Genomic DNA, 22,946 nt, shown 5'->3' on the forward strand with positions numbered 1-22,946 from the left:
GCTTGGCATTGTGCTTGGTGATGTACGGCTTGGCATTGTGCTTGGTGATGTACGGCTCGGCATTGTGCTTGGTGATGTACGGCTCGGCATTGTGCTTGGTGATGTACGGCTTGGCATTGTGCTTGGTGATGTACGGCTCGGCATTTTGCTTGGTGATGTACGGCTGAGCATTGTGCCTGATGATGTACGGCTCAGCATTGTGCTTGATGATGTACGGCTCGGCATTGTACTTGGTGATGTACGGCTCGGCATTGTGCTTGGTGATGTACGGCTCGGCATTGTGCTTGGTGATGTACGGCTCGGCATTGTGCTTGGTGATGTATGGCTCGGCATTGTGCTTGGTGATGTACGGCTCGGCATTGTGCTTGGTGATGTACGGCTCGGCATTGTGCTTGGTGATGTACGGCTCGGCATTGTGCTTGGTGATGTACGGCTCGGCATTGTGCTTGGTGATGTACGGCTCGGCATTGTGCTTGGTGATGTTCGGCTGGCTGAGCATTGTGCTGGGTAATATAAAGCTTCATGCAGTTAGTATGTCAACGGTTTGCCATGGTTCCTAAATGTTTCATTAATACCACTCACTGGTGATGATGGAATATTTAGGAGTAATTGAAAGATTTGTTACTCCAATGGTTCCTATTACAGGACTGCGCTGGTATCAATGAGCTTATTAACACCAGGTCTAAAGTTAGTAAAGACAGACGGCATAACGAAGGGCTATATCATTTCGTGACTAAAACTATTATCTTAATACTTTGGACCATTTTGTGTATCTGTGTAAGGCCTGGTTCAGCCGAGTGTATTTCACGGTCCACATACAAGCCATAATGTCCACACTGATTGTCTCCCTAATCAATCTTACAGCCCCATAGACACACAGACATGGAAATCCGAGGTCAGTCCAGGCATTGTGGTCGTATAAAGATCTTGAAAAAAATGCCTATCTGAAAGTTCACTCAGATCAGATGCCTATGTATCATCATCCATGTACTGCCCATGGTTTCCAGACTCAGCAATCTCATAGGGACACATGGCTGTTGAGTATGTGAGTATTCAGCAGTTGCAGCCTATACTCCGAAATCTGAATGACACCTTACACACATAATTTAAGAAAACAAATATCTGCAGCATCAGAGCGTAAGCGTAAATTCACATGTTGCAGAAAAGCGCCATGTCATTACTGCAAAAACCACCATGTAATTTTGATTGAATCGTAAAAATCCTTTGTAATTGCTGGTGAATGGCTCGCTGCATTAGGTGACATTTCCTGTACATGCTAATGGCGGCCATATTGGTTGTCAGCCAGCTTTCCCATGAGCAGAGATATTTTGGGCTGACGCTCCATGTGGTTTTGGTCGGAGATGAGGCCTCGTATGAAACATCTAAAAGCCTCGCTGGATATTGTTAAGTGTTATCTCTACAGAATTTACATCCTCTTCAAAGAGCGTTTCATGTAGCATGTGGCGGCCATGTGAGGAGCGACTATGAGGGTAAATCTTCCCTTCAGGGTACGCGGCACCTTATTACCTCCCGCCACTCTCCTGTTTGATGTCATCTCTTCCTTTCCTCTGAATCGCATTAGTGGAAGTTACAGGGAAGCTTTCATCCCGGAGAAACGTGTGTGGATTTGATAAGACGTTTGTGGAAACAGGTGAATATTGTTTTCCTCGGTCGTAATGTTATAGGACGGACCAAAAAAATCTCTCGCGACATCATGGTGGTCAGGTGGTCTAAACCCATTTACTGTATCCAGTTGTTGTGGAACTACAAATCTCATTATACCCTGGCAGCAGCAGGCTGGGAGCTGTAGTTCTACAACAGCTGGAGAGCCGCAGGATGGAGCCCGCGACTACATAAGCTGGTTACAAGAAGGAAAAGTCATCTCTAACACAAGGAGCCATTTTGTTTTACAGTCTCGGTTATCTCATTAGTTGCTAGTAAACTGAGGGCCTAAAAAGTGTCCCATAGCAACTGTTCAGGCCTGTTCTCCTTGGCAACCAATCAGAGCCCAGCTATCATTTTCTAAGCTTCACTGGAAAAATGAGACAAGGGCTACGATTGGTTGTTAGTGGCAATAAATAATTCTTATCAATGGTTTATCCTACAAAATGGCTACCACCTAATTGTCTGTATATAAATAAGAGAGTAAAAGTAATGTAGTAAAAAAATGTTTAAAATGTGCACCAAGGAGCTTATAACCCTTAATGTCCCTATTGTAGAAACTTAGGCTCCAACAACTGTCAAAGGTGGCCACAAATGCCAAACAACTGCCTTAGATGCCACCTGTGGTCACCTGCTAAAAATACCCCTCCCCGCTCTACAAGTCTATATGCCACAAATAAGCATTTTTCCAAACGCTAGCTCCCCAGATTGAGCCGCATCCTCACGCGCTTACTCACCTGCTGTGTTTTGCTTCAGTAGAGTCCGACCATGCACTGGATGCAGTAATGTCCTCATCGGGGATGGTCCTATCCTGCATCCCCAAGGCATACCGGCAAGTAGCTGCAGATAGCAAAAAAACATCTTAGATTCTGGTGACAAGAATGAGGTGCACAAAACTGTGTATAGAAGTCAAGCACGGTCAGTCATTATCTTCGAGGGTTGGTTTTACCAACTGGCGTTCTGCCTCCTTAGTATTACTACTATCTGTTGTCTACTGGTTGATGACATTCGTCCCTATGGTCCTGTTCATTGACCCAGTTCCTGAAGGCCAGTGGTTGAGTGTTACTATGTGTAGTCTAGTGGTTGATGGTTCCCGTTCCTACAGTCCTGTGGTGCACTGCCCCAGTTATTGAAGGATAATGGTTAAGGGTTACTATGTATAGACTGGTGGTTGAGGTCCACCATCCCTAGGGTCCTGGTTCATTTCTCCAGTTCCTGAAAGACGATTAAGGGTTACTATGTGTAGACTGGTGGTTGAGGACCCTCATCCCTAGGGTCCTAGTTCTCTGCCCCAGTTCCTGAAGGACAACGGTTAAGGGTTACTATGTGTAAACTAGTGGCTGAGGACCCCCATCCCTAGGGTCGTGGTTCATTGCTTCAGTTCCTGAAGGATAATGGTTAAGGGTTACTATGTGTAGACTAGTGGTTGAGGACCAACATCCCTAGGGTCATGTTCATTGCCCCATTTCCAGAAGGATAATGGTTAAGGATTACTATGTGCAGAATAGTGATTGAGGACCCCCATCACTAGGTTCTAGTGGTTAATTGCCCCAGTTCCTGAAGGATAATGGTTAAGGGTTACTATGTGTAGACTAGTGGTTGAGGACCAACATCCCTAGGGTCATGTTCATTGCCCCATTTCCAGAAGGATAATGGTTAAGGATTACTATGTGCAGAATAGTGATTGAGGACCCCCATCACTAGGTTCTAGTGGTTAATTGCCCCAGTTCCTGAAGGATAATGGTTAAGGGTTACTATGTGTAGACTAGTGGTTGAAGACCAACATCCCTAGGGTCGTGGTTCATTGCCCCATTTCCAGAAGGATAATGGTTAAGGATTACTATGTGTAGAATAGTTGTTGAGGACCCCCATCCCTAGGTTCTAGTGGTTAATTACCCTAGTTCCTGAAGGATAATGGTTAAGGGTTACTATATGTAGACTAGTGGTTGATGACCACCATCCCTAGGGTCATGGTTCATTGCTTCAGTTCCAGAAGGATAATAGTTAAGGGTTACTATGTGTAGAATAGTGGACGAGGACCCCTATCCCTAGAATCTAGTGGTTAATTGCCCCAGTTTTTGAAGGATAATGGTTAACGGTTACTATGTGTAGACTAGTGGTTGAGCACCACCATCCCTAGGGTCGTGGTTCATTACCCCAGTTCCTGAAGGATAATGGTTAAGGGTTACTCTGTGTAGATTAGTGGTTGAGGTTCACTATTCCAGTGGTTCAATACACCAGTTACTGAAGGATAATGGTTAAAAGTTACTATGTGTAGATTAGCGGTTGAGGTTCTCAATTCCTGGGGTCCAGTGGTTCATTACCCCAGTTCCTAAAGGATAATGGTTAAGGGTTACTATGTGTAGATTAGGGGTTGAGGTTCACCTTTCCTAAGGTCCAGTGGTTCATAGCCATTATCCTTCACGACCTGGGGTAAAGGGATACTATGTGTAGACTAGTTGTTGAGGTCCACCATTCCTAGGGTCTAGTGCAGGGGTCTCAAACACGCGGCCCGCGGGCCGCATGCGGCCCTTCAGGTGGCTTCTTGCGGCCCGCAGGCCCGTGGACCTGGTAAAGATGGCGACCGGTGCAGGGGCCGCAGCTGCCAGTTATTTATTTCAGCCTACAGTTTTGTCTTTGCCGCGCACAGTGAAGTTCTCACTGCAGAACGCAATAACAGCCGCCTGCCAATCAGAGGCAAGCACCTGCTGCATATGACCTCAGATGCTTGTCTGTGATTGGCCAGTGGCTGTTGTGCAGTGAGAACTGCTTTGCATGCGCCGGCCGAAAGTTCAGCGGTGACAGCAGCTGTGATCATTACCGGGTCCACGTGCCTGCGTGCTGCCGACAGCAGGTGAGAAGAATGTTTTTGTGTGTGGGGTTCTGTGTTGCTGGCTGAGGCTGCAGTGTGTGTGGCATGCCGTGTGTGTGTGTGATTCTGTTGCTGGCTGAGGCTGCACAGAGTGTGTGTGTGTGTGTGTGTGTGTGTGTGTGTTAGCTGAGGCTGCACAGGGTGGGGGTGGTGGTGTGAGCTGAGGCTGCACAGGGTGGGGGTGGTGGTGTGAGCTGATGAGGCTGCACAGGGTGGGGGTGGTGGTGTGAGCTGAGGCTGCACAGGGTGGGGGTGGTGGTGTGAGCTGATGAGGCTGCACAGGGTGGGGGTGGTGGTGTGAGCTGATGAGGCTGCACAGGGTGGGGGTGGTGGTGTGAGCTGATGAGGCTGCACAGGGTGGGGGTGGTGGTGTGAGCTGATGAGGCTGCACAGGGTGGGGGTGGTGGTGTGAGCTGATGAGGCTGCACAGGGTGGGGGTGGTGGTGTGAGCTGATGAGGCTGCACAGGGTGGGGTTGGTGTGTGTGTGTGTGTGTGTGTGTGTGTGTGCTGATGAGGCTGCACAGGGTGGGGTGTGTGTGTGTGTGTGTGTGTGTGTGCTGATGAGGCTGCACAGGGTGGGGGGGGGGGGTGTGTGTGTGTGTGTGCTGATGAGGCTGCACAGGGTGGGGGTGGGGGTGTGTGTGTGTGTGAGCTGATGAGGCTGCACAGGGTGGGGGGGGTGTATGTGTGGGTGTGAGCTGATGAGGCTGCACAGGGTGGGGGGGGTGTATGTGTGTGTGTGAGCTGATGAGGCTGCACAGGGTGGGGTGTGTGTGTGTGTGTGTGAGCTGATGAGGCTGCACAGGGTGGGGTGTGTGTGTGTGTGTGTGAGCTGATGAGGCTGCACAGAGTGTGTGTGTGTGTGTGTTAGCTGAGGCTGCACAGGGTGGGGGTGGTGGTGTGAGCTGAGGCTGCACAGGGTGGGGGTGGTGGTGTGAGCTGATGAGGCTGCACAGGGTGGGGGTGGTGGTGTGAGCTGATGAGGCTGCACAGGGTGGGGGTGGTGGTGTGAGCTGATGAGGCTGCACAGGGTGGGGGTGGTGGTGTGAGCTGATGAGGCTGCACAGGGTGGGGGTGGTGGTGTGAGCTGATGAGGCTGCACAGGGTGGGGGTGGTGGTGTGAGCTGATGAGGCTGCACAGGGTGGGGGTGGTGGTGTGAGCTGATGAGGCTGCACAGGGTGGGGGTGGTGGTGTGAGCTGATGAGGCTGCACAGGGTGGGGGTGGTGGTGTGAGCTGATGAGGCTGCACAGGGTGGGGGTGGTGGTGTGAGCTGATGAGGCTGCACAGGGTGGGGGTGGTGGTGTGAGCTGATGAAGGCTGCACAGGGTGGGGGTGGTGGTGTGAGCTGATGAGGCTGCACAGGGTGGGGGTGGTGGTGTGAGCTGATGAGGCTGCACAGGGTGGGGGTGGTGGTGTGAGCTGATGAGGCTGCACAGGGTGGGGTTGGTGTGTGTGTGTGTGTGTGTGCTGATGAGGCTGCACAGGGTGGGGTGTGTGTGTGTGTGTGTGTGTGTGTGCTGATGAGGCTGCACAGGGTGGGGGGGGGTGTGTGTGTGCTGATGAGGCTGCACAGGGTGGGGGTGGGGGTGTGTGTGTGTGTGAGCTGATGAGGCTGCACAGGGTGGGGGGGGTGTATGTGTGTGTGTGAGCTGATGAGGCTGCACAGGGTGGGGTGTGTGTGTGTGTGTGTGTGAGCTGATGAGGCTGCACAGGGTGGGGTGTGTGTGTGTGTGTGTGTGAGCTGATGAGGCTGCACAGGGTGGGGGGGGGGGTGTGTGTGTGTGTGAGCTGGGGCTGCACAGGGTGGGGGTGGTGGTGTGAGCTGATGAGGCTGCACAGGGTGGGGGTGGTGGTGTGAGCTGATGAGGCTGCACAGGGTGGGGTGTGTGTGTGTGTGTGTGTGTGTGTGTGCTGATGAGGCTGCACAGGGTGGGGGGGGGGGTGTGTGTGTGTGTGTGCTGATGAGGCTGCACAGGGTGGGGGTGGGGGTGTGTGTGTGTGTGAGCTGATGAGGCTGCACAGGGTGGGGGGGGGGTGTATGTGTGGGTGTGAGCTGATGAGGCTGCACAGGGTGGGGGGGGGGTGTATGTGTGTGTGTGAGCTGATGAGGCTGCACAGGGTGGGGGGGGTGTATGTGTGTGTGTGAGCTGATGAGGCTGCACAGGGTGGGGGGGGGGGGGTGTGTGTGTGTGTGCTGATGAGGCTGCACAGGGTGGGGGTGGGGGTGTGTGTGTGTGTGAGCTGATGAGGCTGCACAGGGTGGGGTGTGTGTGTGTGTGTGAGCTGATGAGGCTGCACAGGGTGGGGTGTGTGTGTGTGTGTGTGTGAGCTGATGAGGCTGCACAGGGTGGGGGGGGGTGTGTGTGTGTGTGAGCTGGGGCTGCACAGGGTGGGGGTGGTGGTGTGAGCTGATGAGGCTGCACAGGGTGGGGGTGGTGGTGTGAGCTGATGAGGCTGCACAGGGTGGGGGTGGTGGTGTGAGCTGATGAAGGCTGCACAGGGTGGGGGTGGTGGTGTGAGCTGATGAGGCTGCACAGGGTGGGGGTGGTGGTGTGAGCTGATGAGGCTGCACAGGGTGGGGGTGGTGGTGTGAGCTGATGAGGCTGCACAGGGTGGGGGTGGTGGTGTGAGCTGATGAGGCTGCACAGGGTGGGGGTGGTGGTGTGAGCTGATGAGGCTGCACAGGGTGGGGTTGGTGTGTGTGTGTGTGTGTGTGTGCTGATGAGGCTGCACAGGGTGGGGTGTGTGTGTGTGTGTGTGTGTGCTGATGAGGCTGCACAGGGTGGGGGTGTGTGTGTGTGTGTGTGTGTGCTGATGAGGCTGCACAGGGTGGGGGGGGTGTATGTGTGTGTGTGAGCTGATGAGGCTGCACAGGGTGGGGGGGGGTGTATGTGTGTGTGTGAGCTGATGAGGCTGCACAGGGTGGGGGGGGGTGTATGTGTGGGTGTGAGCTGATGAGGCTGCACAGGGTGGGGGGGGTGTATGTGTGTGTGTGAGCTGATGAGGCTGCACAGGGTGGGGTGTGTGTGTGTGTGTGTGAGCTGATGAGGCTGCACAGGGTGGGGTGTGTGTGTGTGTGTGTGTGTGTGAGCTGATGAGGCTGCACAGGGTGGGGGGGGGGGGTGTGTGTGTGAGCTGGGGCTGCACAGGGTGGGGGTGTGTGTGTGTGTGTGTGTGTGTGTGTGTGAGCGTGAGCTGAGGCTGCACAGGGTGGGGGGTGTGTGTGTGTGTGTGTGTGTGTGTGAGAGCTGAGGCTGCACAGGGTGGGGGAGGGGTGTTAGCTGAGGCTGCACAGGGTGTGTGTGTGTGTGTGTGTGTGTGTGTGTGTGTGTGTGTGTGTGTGTGAGCTGAGGCACATTGCTACAAGGGGACAAGGATGCACACATTTTTACAGAATGGGAAACAAGATGGGGCACATTACTACAAGATGTTGGCCAAAATTACTATGCGGTGGTTATTGTAAAACTGTATTACTTATAAAAAGGGGAAAAAATGTAAAAAAAAGTATGTATGTATGTATGTATGTATGTATATGTACACATATATATATATATATATATATATATATACATATATATATATATATATATATATATATATATATATATATATATATATATATATATATATATATATATATATATAGATATATTACACACTACAAATTTGTTATAATGGACAAATGAAAAATGTTCAAAAACAGTGATTCAAGGGTGTATAGAAAGAAAAAATGGTACCACTACCAATGTCACTTTGTCCTGAAAGGAATGCGGCCCCTCAAATTATTTTTTTCCTGTGTGCGGCCCATACACCCAGCCGAGTTTGAGACCCCTGGTCTAGTGGTTCATTACTCCAGTTCCTGATAGCCAGTGATTAGCATTACTACTATATGTAGTGTTTAAAGATTGGGGCTTCTGTCCCAAGCACCCAGTGATTCAATGCTCCAGGATCGGACACCCTAGTGTACTCTAGTGGTTGAGGACCCCTGTCCCTAATGTCTCGTCTGCAGTGCCTTAGTACTTGCTAGATAATGTTTGAGTCCCTCACTTATTTTACCAGAACTAGAAGACCCAGTCTACACTTACTTGGATCAAAATGAGCATCTGGTTCGGCCAGGCAGGAGCCAATGAGCAGACCGAAGAAGACAAGACGAGATGCCATCTTCATATCTTCTGTCAGTGACGACTCAAGAAAGTGTGATCCATAGTTCTCACTGAAAAGATGTAGAGTTCCATGTTATAGTCAGAGACTAGTAACAAACAATGGGATAATACATACCGTATATGCATAGCCACCACTGCATTTCAATGGGGCTTTTCAGAACACGGTTTCCTGGCTCAGTGGGTATTCCAAGGGTGGGACCTCCACTGATAAGCAATTTGTAGCCTATCCTGTAGATAGGTGAAAACCTTCTAATGTTGGGAATTACCCTTTAAGCTAATCATACACATACAAGAGCAGTGAACCAAAGCTAGCCCGCCACTTTCCCTATACACGTACACGTACACGAACAATAATGTGGTCACAGTAGAAAATGGGTAAGCAGCTGTCGGACACCTCTGGATGCAGGGTTATCTTCCCAAGACCTGCCTGATACTTATCTCTGAAATTTTCAATTAGGAGTGAATGTCGGGAGGCCACAATATACATTAGATGATCAGCCATTAGATAGATATTTGATACGTAAGGACACTAGTTTACGTAGTCAGTGTGTACTTTTCCAATAAACACGGAGGTCATTACAAGCTACTACATTGTGTTATGTACAGAAGTGGCTTAGTAAGAAACTACACTGTGTGCAGAATTATTAGGCAAGTGAGTATTTTGATCCCATGATACTTGTTATACATGTCGTCCTACTCCAAGCTGTATAGGCTTGAGAGCCAACTACCAATGAAGTAAATCAGGTGATGTGCCTCTCTGTAATGAGGAGGGGTGCGGTGTAATGACATCAACACCCTATATAAGGTGTGCTTAATTATTAGGCAACTTCCTTTCCTTTGGCAAAATGGGTCAGAAGAGAGATTCGACGGGCTCTGAAAAGTCCAAAATTGTGACATGTCTTGCAGAGGGATGCAAAATTGTCAAACTTTTGAAGCGTGATCACCGAACAATCAAGCGTTTCATGGCAAATAGCCAACAGGGTCGCAAGAAGCGTGCTGGGCCAAAAAAGGCGCAAAATAACTGCCCAAGAATTGAGGAAAATCAAGCGTGAAGCTGCCAAGATGCCATTTGTCACCAGTTTGGCCATATTTCAGAGCTGCAACGTTACTGGAGTATCAAAAAGCACAAGGTGTGCCATACTCAGGGACATGGCCAAGGTAAGGAAGGCTGAAAACCACCACCTCTGACCAAGACACATAAGATAAAACGTCAAGACTGGGCCAAGAAACATCTTAAGACTGATTTTTCACAGGTTTTATGGACTGATGAAATGAGAGTGACTCTTGATGGGGCAGATGGATGGGCCAGAGGCTGGATCAGTAAAGGGCAGAGAGCTCCACTCCGACTCAGACGCCAGCAAGGTGGAGGTGGGCACTGGTATGGGCTGGTATCAGCAAAGAGGAATGTGTGGGACCTTTTCGGGTTGAGGATGGAGTGAAGCTCAACTCCCAGACCTACTGCCAGTTTCTGGAAGACAACTTCTTCAAGCAGTGGTACAGGAAGAAGTCGGTATCGTTCAAGAAAAACATGATTTTCATGCAGGACAATGCTCCATCACATGCATCCAACTACTCCACAGCGTGGCTGGCCAGTAAAGGTCTAAAAGATGAAAAAATAATGACATGGCCCCCTTGTTCACCTGATCTGAACCCCATAGAGAACCTGTGGTCCCTTATAAAATGTGAGATCTACAGGGAGGGAAAACAGTGCACCTCTGGGAGCAGTGTCTGGAGGCTGTGGTGGCTGCTGCACGCAATGTGGATCGTAAACAGATCAAGCAATGGCCAAATCTATGGCTGGTCGGCTGCTGCGTGTCATCAGAAAGAAAGGTGGCTATATTGGTCACTAATTTTTTGGGGTTTTGTTTTTGCATGTCAGAAATGTTTATTTCTAAATGTTGTGCAGTTATATTGGTTTACCTGGTGAAAATAAACAAGTGAGATGGGAATATATTTGGTTTTTATTAAGTTGCCTAATAATTCTGCACAGTAATAGTTACCTGCACAAACAGATATCCTCCTAAGATAGCCAAATCTAAAAAACCCACTCCAACTGCCAAAAATATTAAGCTTTGATATTTATGAGTCTTTTGGGTTGATTGAGGACATAGTTGTTGATCAATAATAAAAAAAAATCCTCTAAAATACAACTTGCCTAATAATTCTGCACACGGTGTAGACAGTAGGTGAGTATAGCCAGCCTGTCACTAAAACAAATGGCTCAGTGACAAAATGCATAGTCAGACAAAACAATTGGAAAAGAGGAGATACAAATGAAGGATGCACAATCTCAGGCACTTACAAAGGTGGCACAGTGGGAACATGTCTGGCACTGATAGAGATGGCTTAGTGAGCAATAAAGCAGTAAAAATGCACCGTTATACTCACGGAGATGGCACATTTGGTGACCCAGCTGATATTCATGGTAATGGCTCAGTGAATAAATGCACCAAATGGCTCCCATTTGAAAGGCTCAATGGACTGGTGCACCGATCATGATGCACAAAGGTTATTCCAGGAATGTGTCAGGAAACCAACACAAAGACCGCACGGACTAGTTCAGGTAGACGCAGCTTGTTCCTGTCATTCTGGAGGTCGCACCGTGGGTTAACGATACCGCAGAAAAGCCACACTTCTCGTAAAGACGCTTAACTTATAGTAAAGCGCACACACTGATCTAATATAGACACATCTGGATTGTACACATTGATTAAATGCAGACGTGAATGATGATGGATATTAGTGGAAACAGTCAGCAAGCTTGTGGATAGACACGCCTATAAACACTACATCACATTAACGTACAGTGCCTGGAGTAAAGACTATGGCCGGCCCCGATTCATCAAAGTGTCAGAAAACTGACCGAAAACACTGAAAAGTCTCAAAATTCTTGTGCATCGCAGAGATGAGCAAAAATGTTGAGATGTTTGGCATGTTCTCAGAAACTTCAGGCAGCCCTGCCAAGAGGAGCAAAGTGGGGCAGGGTGGGGGCATGGCGTGGCTTCAAATTTATCAACAGTGGTGGCGTATGTTAAGGCAGAAAGGTTACTCCAGTCCCTGACCAGAGTAAAATTTATGGCAAGGTGCGAGCCACTGATAAAGGCGGCTTTCACACTACGTTTGTTTAGCATGCGTCATGAACGTTTTTTTGCTGCAAAAGCGGATCCTGTTTTTGCAGAGAAAAACGCATGCAAACGCATGTATTATTTTACAGGATCCTGTCACTTGAAGTTTATGGGCGGGCATTGAAGTCATGTGATTGGGAGTGAGGGGAACTGAACGTGAGACTGGGAGCCGGCATCTGATAGCTGCGGAGGCTCGTAACCAAGGTAAACATCGGGTAACTTGCTTGGATACCCGATATTTACCTTGGTTACGAGCGTCTGCAGCTGCTAGGAGCCGGGCTCCCTGCACACGTAACAAGGTAAACATTGGGTATCCAAGCAAGTTACCCAATGTTTACCTTGGTTACGAGCCTCTGCAACTCTCAGGCGGGGGAGAGAGACTGATCACCCGAGGCTGGTTTCTGGGCATGCTCAGTAGAGCAAGCAGGATCCTGTCTATCAGCCTGCCAGCGTTCACATGCGTTTGCGTGCAGTATAGTCAGGATCCAGCGACTTGCAGTATTTGGACGCAGCTCAAAAACGCTACAAGTAGCGTTTTTGAAAAAAGTTAAAAAACTGCAAGTCGCTGGATCCTCACTATAAGGCTGCTTTCACACATCCGGCTTGAGCTCTGCGTCTCAATCCGGCTGTGCAAGCTATGCAACGGATGCGGTGAAAACACCGCATCCTTTGCATAAGTTTTTCCTTTGCAGCCAGTCCGGTTTTTGCCGCTTGCGGCATACTACTGAGCATGCGCAGTGGCAAAAACCGCATGCGGCGGCCGGATGCGGTTATTGCCGCATCCGGCCGCCATAGGCATGCATGGAAAAATGCGCCGCATCGGCCGAATGCGGCACAATGCGTTTTTTTTTGCCGCACGAAAAAACGTACCAGGCAACGTTCCATCCGGCCGCCGCATCGGCTAAATCTGCCGCATGCGGCAAAAACCGGATGGAACGCAAGGCCATGCGGCACAATGCGGCACTAATTAAAGTCTATGCAGGAAAATCGCAACCGGCAGCAAAAAAAAACCGGTTGCGATTTTCCTGCAAAGTGCCGGAGTGTGCCGCATTGCAGAAACCGGAGGTGTGAAAGCAGCTTAACGCACGCAAACGCATGTTGATACGAGTCCATGCAAATGCATTGAAATGAAAACGCATTTGCACTGGATCCGTTTTTGCGTTAAAAAAAACGTTCAGGACGCATGTTAAAAAAGCGTAGTGTGAAAGCAAAGATGCACCAAATTCATTAAGTCATGTGCGCCTCTTAAAGATTTTAGCCACAAAAAAAACCCTCAAAAATTCCCCGATCAATGTGGGGTTAAATTAACTATAGACACGATTTGCTCGAAGGCAATTAGAGGTACCCTAACTAAAGATCAATAAAATATAACTTTTATTTCATAAATTAAATGGCTATAGCCTAACTCCCTGATGAAGCCAGTTATGGCGAAACATGTCAGGCAGGCTGATAGCCGGGAATTTTAACTAGTAGATATAGGGATAAGAAGTGACATTGTATGGAATATATGGGAATATAATAATCAGTTTGTCTGCGGCCAGATGACACCCTGTACTATATGAGGGATTGACACTATTATATCCTACCCCTTTCTGTCATTTTAATGATAGTCATTTAATTTGTGAAATAAAAGTTATATTTTATTGATATTTAGGTAGGGTATCAATTGTTTTAAAGAATTTGGCATATATTATTCTTGCACCGACTGGTGGAAGAAACGCTAGTCTTAATATGTTTCCTAAAGATTAACAGAATAATGAATAAAAACTGCTGGAGATTACAGCTCCGAATCCTGCAGAATTGTGAATCCAGCTCCGGATTATGGTACAGGCTGTAACTTGGAATCAGGACGATATGGGGAACTATGTAAACACTTTGGCTTTTATTAGGCCCCTCCATGTGGATACGAGGTGTTGGACAGACCATAAATTCTAATATAATAGATGGCATACTGACGTTTCCCGGTGTGATATCACTACATGAGACGCGTTCACCAAACGCAGAATCTGAGGCGCTCGTTTATGATCAGCTAAAGTCACTGTTACTTTTTTAATAAATCTAATTAATAAAGCAGCAAGACACAAAAAGACATTGATTACTGACAAACCAACCTTACCCCATCACAATGCCAACCTGTTCAATTTAAGACTGGTTGCTAGGGACATGTTACCTGACAATTACACCTATCCCTAGCAACCAAACTGTATTAACTGATTTATTAGATCCATAGCTAGAATAAAACTGGGCTCACACAAACGAGTGGAGGAGCCTTTAGGTGTACCATACTACTTCTTTTCTCAGGTGGTCTTATTAATCAGATTTTTTCGAACAATACAGATGAATGCAGCCATGGAAGAAGCTTTTACAGCAGTAAGGTCCCTAACCCTGTCCTGATCCTAGCCCCAACCTGTGTAATCTGAAAAAGTCTGGTTGCTAGGGGGCATTTTACCTGACAACTACACCTGTCCCTAGCAACCAAACTACTAACTGATTTATTAGATCGATAGGTAGAATGAAACTGCGCTCACAGAAAACAGTAGAGGAGCGTTTAGGTGGTTCCATACTAGAGTATTTCCTTTCTTAAGGCGGTCTTACTAATCAGATTTTTTTTCCCCTAAGGCCCCTTTCACACATCAGTTTTTTGCCATCAGTCACAATCCGTTTTCTCGACGGATCCATCGCAGATTATGGCTAAACTGATGCGACGGATCCGTTTTTCGACAGATCCGACTAGCTGGGGGCTAAATAATAATTAGAGCATGCTCAGTTAAAAAAAAATGGAATCCGTCGCCGGATTCCGTCATTTGCCAGATGATGACGGATCCTGCACCCATAGGCTTCCATTCTACCAAATGACGGACAACGACGGATCCTGCGCCCTTAGGCTAAGTTCACATTTCCGCAAAAATGTATCAGTCACAATCCGCTGCTCTTCTAAACAACGGAATCCGTTTAGCGGATTCCGCTGCTCCCATAGACTTGTATGAGCAGCGGATTGTGACTGATGATGCTGCGTTGCACCCTCCGCCCGACTGATCAGTCGTGGAACGACTGACCGCCGGGCGGGAGGAACGCAGCATGTAACGTTTTTTGAGCAGCGAGATCCGTCGGATTTCGCTGCGCATGCTCTCTGGCTCCCTGCACACGTCACCAGCTTTGGTTGGTTACCCGATATTTACCCTGGTTACGGTGCAAGGAGCCAGCGCTAAGCGGTGTAGGCCTGTAACCAAGGTAAATATCGGGTAACCAAGGTAAACATCGGGTGCTTTGCTGTTACCCGATATTTAGGCTGGTTACGTGTGCAGGGAGGCCGACACTTCCCCGCTCGGCCCCGCCCCCTCCCGCTCTCCGCACATGTATGTATGTACACACACACACACACACACACACACATACCTGTCCCCAGCCATGCAGACAAGCACTGCCACTGACACCCTCGTCTGGCCCCACCCCCCGCTCGGCTCCGCCCGCTCCCGCACTCCGCATGTGCACACACATACATACATACATACATGCATGCACACACACTCACACATGCACTCACCTGTCCCCAGCCATGCAGACCGCAGCACTTCCACTGACCTCCTCAGCGCCTGGCCCCGCCCCCCGCTCGGCTCCGCCCCTCCCGCCTTCAGCATGTGTATACACACACACACACACACACACACTCACACTCACACACCTGTCCTGCAGTCCCTGCGGCACTGACGTCCTCAGTGCCATGGCCCCGCTCGGCTCCCCCCCCACGAACTCCGCCCCCCGCACACAACGGAATCCGACAAAGAATTCTGTTCTTTGTCATCCGTTGTACAGCGTTGAACAGCGCATCAGTCACATGCGTCAAGCGACGCATGTGACTGATACAAACCAACGGAAATGTGAACTTAGCCATAGGCTTCCATTCTACCAAACGAAGGATGACGACGGATCCTGCGCCCATGGGCTTCCATTCTACCAAACGAAGGATGACGACGGATCCTGCGCCCATGGGCTTCCATTCTACCAAACGACGGATGACGACGGATCCTGCGCCCATGGGCTTCCATTCTACCAAATGACGGATGATGACGGATCCTGCGCCCATAGGCTTCCATTCTACCAAACGATGGACGACGACGGATCAGTTTTTTTGACGTACACAAAAAACGTTACTTTGGCCATCATCTCCGTCCAATGGACAAACATTTTTCGAAGGATCCGTCAAACGACGGATGAAACGTGAGGCTGTCTGTCGCAATCTATCGCTAATACAAGTTGATGAGAAAAAAACCGGATCCAGTGGCATTCTGACTGATGGCAAAAAACTGATGTGTGAAAGGGGCCTAACCCCGTCCTCATACTAACCTCAACCTATGTAATCTGAAAGTCTGGTTGCTAGGGGACATTTTGTCAGAAAACTATACCTATCCCTAGCAACCAAACTGTGTTTTATGAGATTCATATCTAGATTGTCACCGCTCATAGAAGGAAGTGGAGATGCATCTAGGTTGTACAATAATGTATTACCATCATCTCAGCCGGTCTTATTAATCAGATTTTTCTTATATGCACCGTATGGTCTGATTACTTCCGATATGGAAGAAGCTCATAGAAGGAAGTGGAGATGCATCCAGGTGGTACCATAATGTAGTACCATCATCTCAGCCGGTCTTAATAATCAGATTTTTCCTATATGTATGGTCTGATTACTTCCGATATGGAAGAAGCTTCTACAGTAGTGATCTGCCATTTATAGCTCCCAGCTGCTGTAACACAACATCTCCCAGCATGTCCTGGCAGCTGGTGACCGCACAGCTGTTGTGACGCAACTCCCCCAGTATGATACCAGGAATTGCTGGGTCATCATAACCCCTCATAGTGATAAATTTGCATACACCTCGAGAGCCCTGTTCACGTCTCAGTCAGCCATTACGTCTGACATACCGGTCGGACAATGCCCTCTTGTGCCCACAGAGTGTGGCAGACGTAGGTAGTCCATTGGCGCATGGCTGCGTACGTCTCCTCAAACATGGAACATCTTGAATGTGAACTGTAACCCAACGACATAAACCATACTTCTATTCTATATGTGCCCCAATGCCCTGACCATTATGGTTCTGAGATCAAGGACGTAGGGACACAATCTATAAGACTTTTTTTTCTCTTATATGATTGTTGGAGAAAAAAATAAAAATAAGTTTTCAATCCCAATTTGAAAAATATCCCCCAATTTATTTTGTCTTTTTAAAGATTCTCTTTGCCGTGGCTCATTATTACGTGTATGGTGGTTTTAAGGCTATGGGCGGATTTCCCCTATAGAGGATACTGACATATCTATAGGAGACACTGGACAGTGTGAAAAGCAGCGAGCGACCACCGGGAATCCTAAACTTTGACCATTCGCCCCTAATATAATGTACGAGTGTGGACATGTTGGAGAAGGCACCAAACCACAAGCCGTCCCCTATGAACACGGCTCCACTTGCAGGCGTCCTCCCTTGTATGTGAGCACCTGTGCTGGAGACGTGCACACAGCCATGTCACTGTCCCTCTTGCTTCTTCACTCTATCCCACTTTCTCCATTGTCTTATTCTGTAGCCACTTTCTCCTCCACCTGACCCCCTGCGGCCATTGTGCATTGTCCCCTTGCAGCTCTCTGTGCCCCTTCCCTCTTCACCCACTTACTTGTGTCCAGGTCCAGGTTGTAATAGGAGTGTGACATGTTCTGGGGCTTCTCCCTTGGGACAGACAGGAACTAAACTATCTGTGTCTTTCCTCCTCCTCCCCAGACCCCTCCTCTCCACCTAGAGCAGCATTCACTTGTCTCTGCTCCCTCCCCTCCATTCTCCTTAACTCATTCTCTCACTGCTCTAATCTCCATTCCTCACACTCCTTCCACTGCTTCTTACTGCCTGGACATTTCCTTACAATTAAGTCCTATTTCCTCCGGTCACTTCCCTTCCTGAACTTTTCTTTGTCAATAATTTACAAGAACAGTCAATTTTTTAAAACACCTGACCACCAAAAAGACAGAATAAGTAATGTATGCACACACTAATTTCATTAGCAGAATAGTGTGTAGAGTGCAGCTCTGAAGTATAATAAAGGTTGCAACCCAGTATCAGTACAGGACAAGTAACGTAATGTCTATACACAGTGACTCCACTAGCAGAATAGTGTGTGCAGCTCTGGAGTATAATACAGGATGTAACGCGGAATCAAAAGAGGATCAGTAATGTATGTACACAGTGACTGTACAAGCAGAATAGTGAGTGCAGCTCTGGAGTATAACACAGGATGTAACTCAGGATTAGTAATGTAATATATGTACACAGTGACTGCACCAGCAGAATAGTGAGTGCAGCTCTGGATTATAATACAGGAGGTAACTCAGGATCAGTAATGTAATATATGTACACAGTGACTGCACCAGCAGAATAGTGAGTGCAGCTCTGTAGTATAATACAGGAGGTAACTCAGGATCAGAACAGGATTAGTAATGTATGTACACAGTGACTCCACTAGCAGAATAGTGAGTGCAGCTCTGGAGTATAATACAGGATGTAACTCAGAATCAGTAATGTAATATATGTACACAGTGACTGCACCAGCAGAATAGTGAGTGCAGCTCTGGAGTATAATACAGGAGGTAACTCAGGATCAGAACAGGATTAGTAATGTATGTACACAGTGACTCCACTAGCAGAATAGTGAGTGCAGCTCTGGAGTATAATACAGGATGTAAGGATCAGTACAGGATCAGTAATGTATATACACAGTGACTGCACCAGCAAAATAGTGAGTGCAGCTCTGGAGTATAATACAGGATGTAACTCCGGATCAGTATAGGATAAGTACTGTAATGTAATGTATGTACACAGTGACTGCACCAGCAGTATAGTGAGTGCAGCTCTGGAGTATAATACAGGAAGTAACTCAGGATAACTAATGTAATGTATTTACACAGTGACTGCACAAGCAGAATGGTGAGTGCAGCTCTGGAGTATAATACAGTAGGGAACCCAGGATCAGTACTGTATCAGTAATATAATGTTTGTACACAGTGACTGCACAAGCAGAATGGTGAATGCAGCTCTGGAGTACAATACAGTAGGTAATTCAGGATCAGTACAGGATAATTAATGTATGTACATAGTGACTGCACCATAAGACTAGTGAGCACAGCTCTGGAGCATAATACAGGAGGTAACTCAGGATCAGTAATGTATGTACACAGTGACTGCACCAGCAGAATAGTGAGTGCAGCTCTGGAGTATAATACAGGATGTAACTCAGGATCAGTGCAGGATAAGTAATGTAATGTATGTACACAGTGACTGCACCAGCAGAATAGTGAGTGCAGCTCTGGAGTATAATACAGGATGTAACTCAGGATCAGTGCAGGATAAGTAAAGTAATGTACAGTATGTACACAGTGACTCCACTAGCAGAAAAATGAGCGCAGCTCTGGAGTATAATACAGGCTCAGTAATGTAATGTACAGTTAGGTCCAGAAATATTTGGACAGTGACACAATTTTGGCGAGTTGGGCTCTGCATGCCACCACATTGGATTTGAAATGAAACCTCTACAACAGAATTCAAGTGCAGATTGTAACGTTTAATTTGAAGGTTTGAACAAAAATATCTGATAGAAATTGTAGGAATTGTCACATTTCTTTACAAACACTCCACATTTTAGGAGGTCAAAAGTAATTGGACAAATAAACCAAACCCAAACAAAATATTTTTATTTTCAATATTTTGTTGCGAATCCTTTGGAGGCAATCACTGCCTTAAGTCTGGAACCCATGGACATCACCAAACGCTGGGTTTCCTCCTTCTTAATGCTTTGCCAGGCCTTTACAGCTGCAGCCTTCAGGTCTTGCTTGTTTGTGGGTCTTTCCGTCTTAAGTCTGGATTTGAGCAAGTGAAATGCATGCTCAATTGGGTTAAGATCTGGTGATTGACTTGGCCATTGCAGAATGTTCCACTTTTTTGCACTCATGAACTCCTGGGTAGCTTTGGCTGTATGCTTGGGGTCATTGTCCATCTGTACTATGAAGCGCCGTCCGATCAACTTTGCAGCATTTGGCTGAATCTGGGCTGAAAGTATATCCCGGTACACTTCAGAATTCATCCGGCTACTCTTGTCTGCTGTTATGTCATCAATAAACACAAGTGACCCAGTGCCATTGAAAGCCATGCATGCCCATGCCATCACGTTGCCTCCACCATGTTTTACAGAGGATGTGGTGTGCCTTGGATCATGTGCCGTTCCCTTTCTTCTCCAAACTTTTTTCTTCCCATCATTCTGGTACAGGTTGATCTTGGTCTCATCTGTCCATAGAATACTTTTCCAGAACTAAGCTGGCTTCATGAGGTGTTTTTCAGCAAATGTAACTCTGGCCTGTCTATTTTTGGAATTGATGAATGGTTTGCATCTAGATGTGAACCCTTTGTATTTACTTTCATGGAGTCTTCTCTTTACTGTTGACTTAGAGACAGATACACCTACTTCACTGAGAGTGTTCTGGACTTCAGTTGATGTTGTGAACGGGTTCTTCTTCACCAAAGAAAGTATGTGACGATCATCCACCACTGTTGTCATCCGTGGACGCCCAGGCCTTTTTGAGTTCCCAAGCTCACCAGTCAATTCCTTTTTTCTCAGAATGTACCCGACTGTTGATTTTGCTACTCCAAGCATGTCTGCTATCTCTCTGATGCATTTTTTCTTTTTTTTCAGCCTCAGGATGTTCTGCTTCACCTCAATTGAGAGTTCCTTAGACCGCATGTTGTCTGGTCACAGCAACCGCTTCCAAATGCAAAACCACACACCTGTAATCAACCCCAGACCTTTTAACTACTTCATTGATTACAGGTTAACGAGGGAGACGCCTTCAGAGTTAATTGCAGCCCTTAGAGTCCCTTGTCCAATTACTTTTGGTCCCTTGAAAAAGAGGAGGCTATGCATTACAGAGCTATGATTCCTAAACCCTTTCTCCGATTTGGATGTGAAAACTCTCATATTGCAGCTGGGAGTGTGCACTTTCAGCCCATACTATATATAGAATTGTATTTCTGAACATGTTTTTGTAAACAGCTAAAATAACAAAACTTGTGTCACTGTCCAAATATTTCTGGACCTAACTGTATGTACACAGTGACTGCACCAGCAGAATAATGAGTGCAGCTCTGGAATATAATACAGGATATAACTCAGGATCAGTAATGTAATGTATGTACACAGCGACTGCACCAGCAGAATAGTGAGTGCAGCTCTGGAGTGTAATACAGGGATATAAAGTAGGATCACTACAAGATAACTAATGTAATATATGTATTTTTTGTAAACTGTAAAAAGGTGTTTAAAAATGAAAGTGAACGACAGCGTATCCGCCTCTGGATGCTTCCCTAGATTCACTGCTGTACTGTAGCTCAGGGCAATAAGGCTTTCTTTACACAGAGCCATTTTGAAAAATGATCAGCATACGCCTTCTGTTATAGTAGATCCTTTTGGGGATTCAAAGATTATGAAAGTTTAACAATAGTATTATAGTGTTTCTGCAGGTGCCCTAAAATGTTCTTAGTCTTGTCTAGTGAGTAAACAGACATAACAATACAGAGCAAACAACTAGAAGTAGAAATAAGCTCAGAAATCCCCGATAAGCAATGTAAACTAAGGCGCAGAGAAATCAAGGCCAAGAGTCTAATCTGAAACAAGTGATATACAGCCTGGGCAGTATACGTTAATATTACTGCAGTCACAATATTTCTGACTTCAGAGCTGAAATCTTCCAGCAAACCTTGCTGGTCTCACGCCTGCACACAGTTTGCTCTGTGAATCCGGGAGGGCTATACAGTAATCTGATGTAGAATAAAAAAAAGGTCAGGAAAGCAGGGGCAGCTGTGACACCCCCAATAGTGATTGACGGATCACGTGTTATCAGCTATGTATGCAGGTGTTACCATTCATTATGATCCTGCCTCTGATGATAAGGAAACTGCTGAAAACTCTTCCTGAAAGGACAGGAAGTATTGAGTCTAAAAAAGCCCCTGTGGCCAATGTGAAACCTGCAGGATCACTCATTTAGGTAAACATCATGATATGAAATAGAAAAAAAAAAGTTTAGAAATTCTTTTTTTTTATTATTATTATTATTAGTAACACAAGAAACAATAGATCATTTTCTCCCTGTATTTTCTTTACAACAGAATAACTTACTAAAACTATAGAAGGATCATCAAACATGGCAAACAGAAATTCCCTTCTTAAAGTGCACCAATCACCAGGATTTTCATATATAACCCAAAGCCAGTGCTATACTGGCACTATCAGGCTGATTCTATACATACAGTGCTATACTGGCACTATCAGGCTGATTCTATCCATACCGTGCTATACTGGCACTATCAGGCTGATTCTATACATACAGTGCTATACTGGCACTATCAGGCTGAGTCTATACATACAGTGCTATACTGGCACTATCAGGCTGATTCTATACATACAGTGCTATACTGGCACTATCAGGCTGATTCTATCCATACCGTGCTATACTGGCACTATCAGGCTGATTCTATACATACAGTGCTATACTGGCACTATCAGGCTGAGTCTATACATACAGTGCTATACTGGCACTATCAGGCTGATTCTATACATACAGTGCTATACTGGCACTATCGGGCTGACTCTATACATACAGTGCTATACTGGCGCTATCAGGCTGATTCTATACATACAGTGCTATACTGGCACTATCAGGCTGATTCTTTACATACCGTGCTATACTGGCACTATCAGGCTGATTCTATCCATACCGTGCTATACTGGCACTATCAGGCTGATTCTATACATACCGTGCTATACTGGCACTATCAGGCTGATTCTATACATACAGTGCTATACTGGCACTATCAGGCTAATTCTTTACATACCGTTCTATACTGGCACTATCAGGCTGATTCTCTACATACAGTGCTATAGTGGCAGTATCAGGCTGATTCTATCCATACCGTGCTATACTGGCACTATCAGGCTGATTCTATCCATACCGTGCTATACTGGCACTATCAGGCTGATTCTATCCATACCGTGCTATACTGGCACTATCAGGCTGAGTCTATACATACCGTGCTA

At 46.9% G+C, this 22,946-nt stretch overlaps 1 protein-coding gene across 6 annotated transcripts in view; it reads right to left on the bottom strand.

The window, feature by feature from the left end:
* DDR1 (discoidin domain receptor tyrosine kinase 1) overlaps window positions 1-22,946 on the bottom strand; it is an 88,309-nt gene that overhangs the window by 37,667 nt on the left and 27,696 nt on the right. For 4 of the 6 annotated variants that reach the window (XM_075323425.1, XM_075323424.1, XM_075323423.1 and 1 more), the window contains exons 1-3: window positions 17,490-17,587; window positions 8,623-8,750; window positions 2,400-2,502 (exon numbers count right to left, since the gene is read on the bottom strand). In XM_075323425.1, coding sequence (XP_075179540.1) covers window positions 2,400-2,502; window positions 8,623-8,704 — 185 coding nt within the window. In that variant the 5' untranslated portion in view covers window positions 8,705-8,750; window positions 17,490-17,587. Of the gene's footprint in view, window positions 1-2,399; window positions 2,503-8,622; window positions 8,751-17,489; window positions 17,588-22,946 lie in introns of those variants that run through there. The other 2 variants (XM_075323421.1, XM_075323422.1) reach the window with 1 other exon arrangement.

This window comes from Anomaloglossus baeobatrachus, chromosome 9 (genome assembly GCF_048569485.1).
Source record: "Anomaloglossus baeobatrachus isolate aAnoBae1 chromosome 9, aAnoBae1.hap1, whole genome shotgun sequence".
In the NCBI taxonomy this organism is placed as follows: Eukaryota; Metazoa; Chordata; class Amphibia; order Anura; family Aromobatidae; genus Anomaloglossus; species Anomaloglossus baeobatrachus.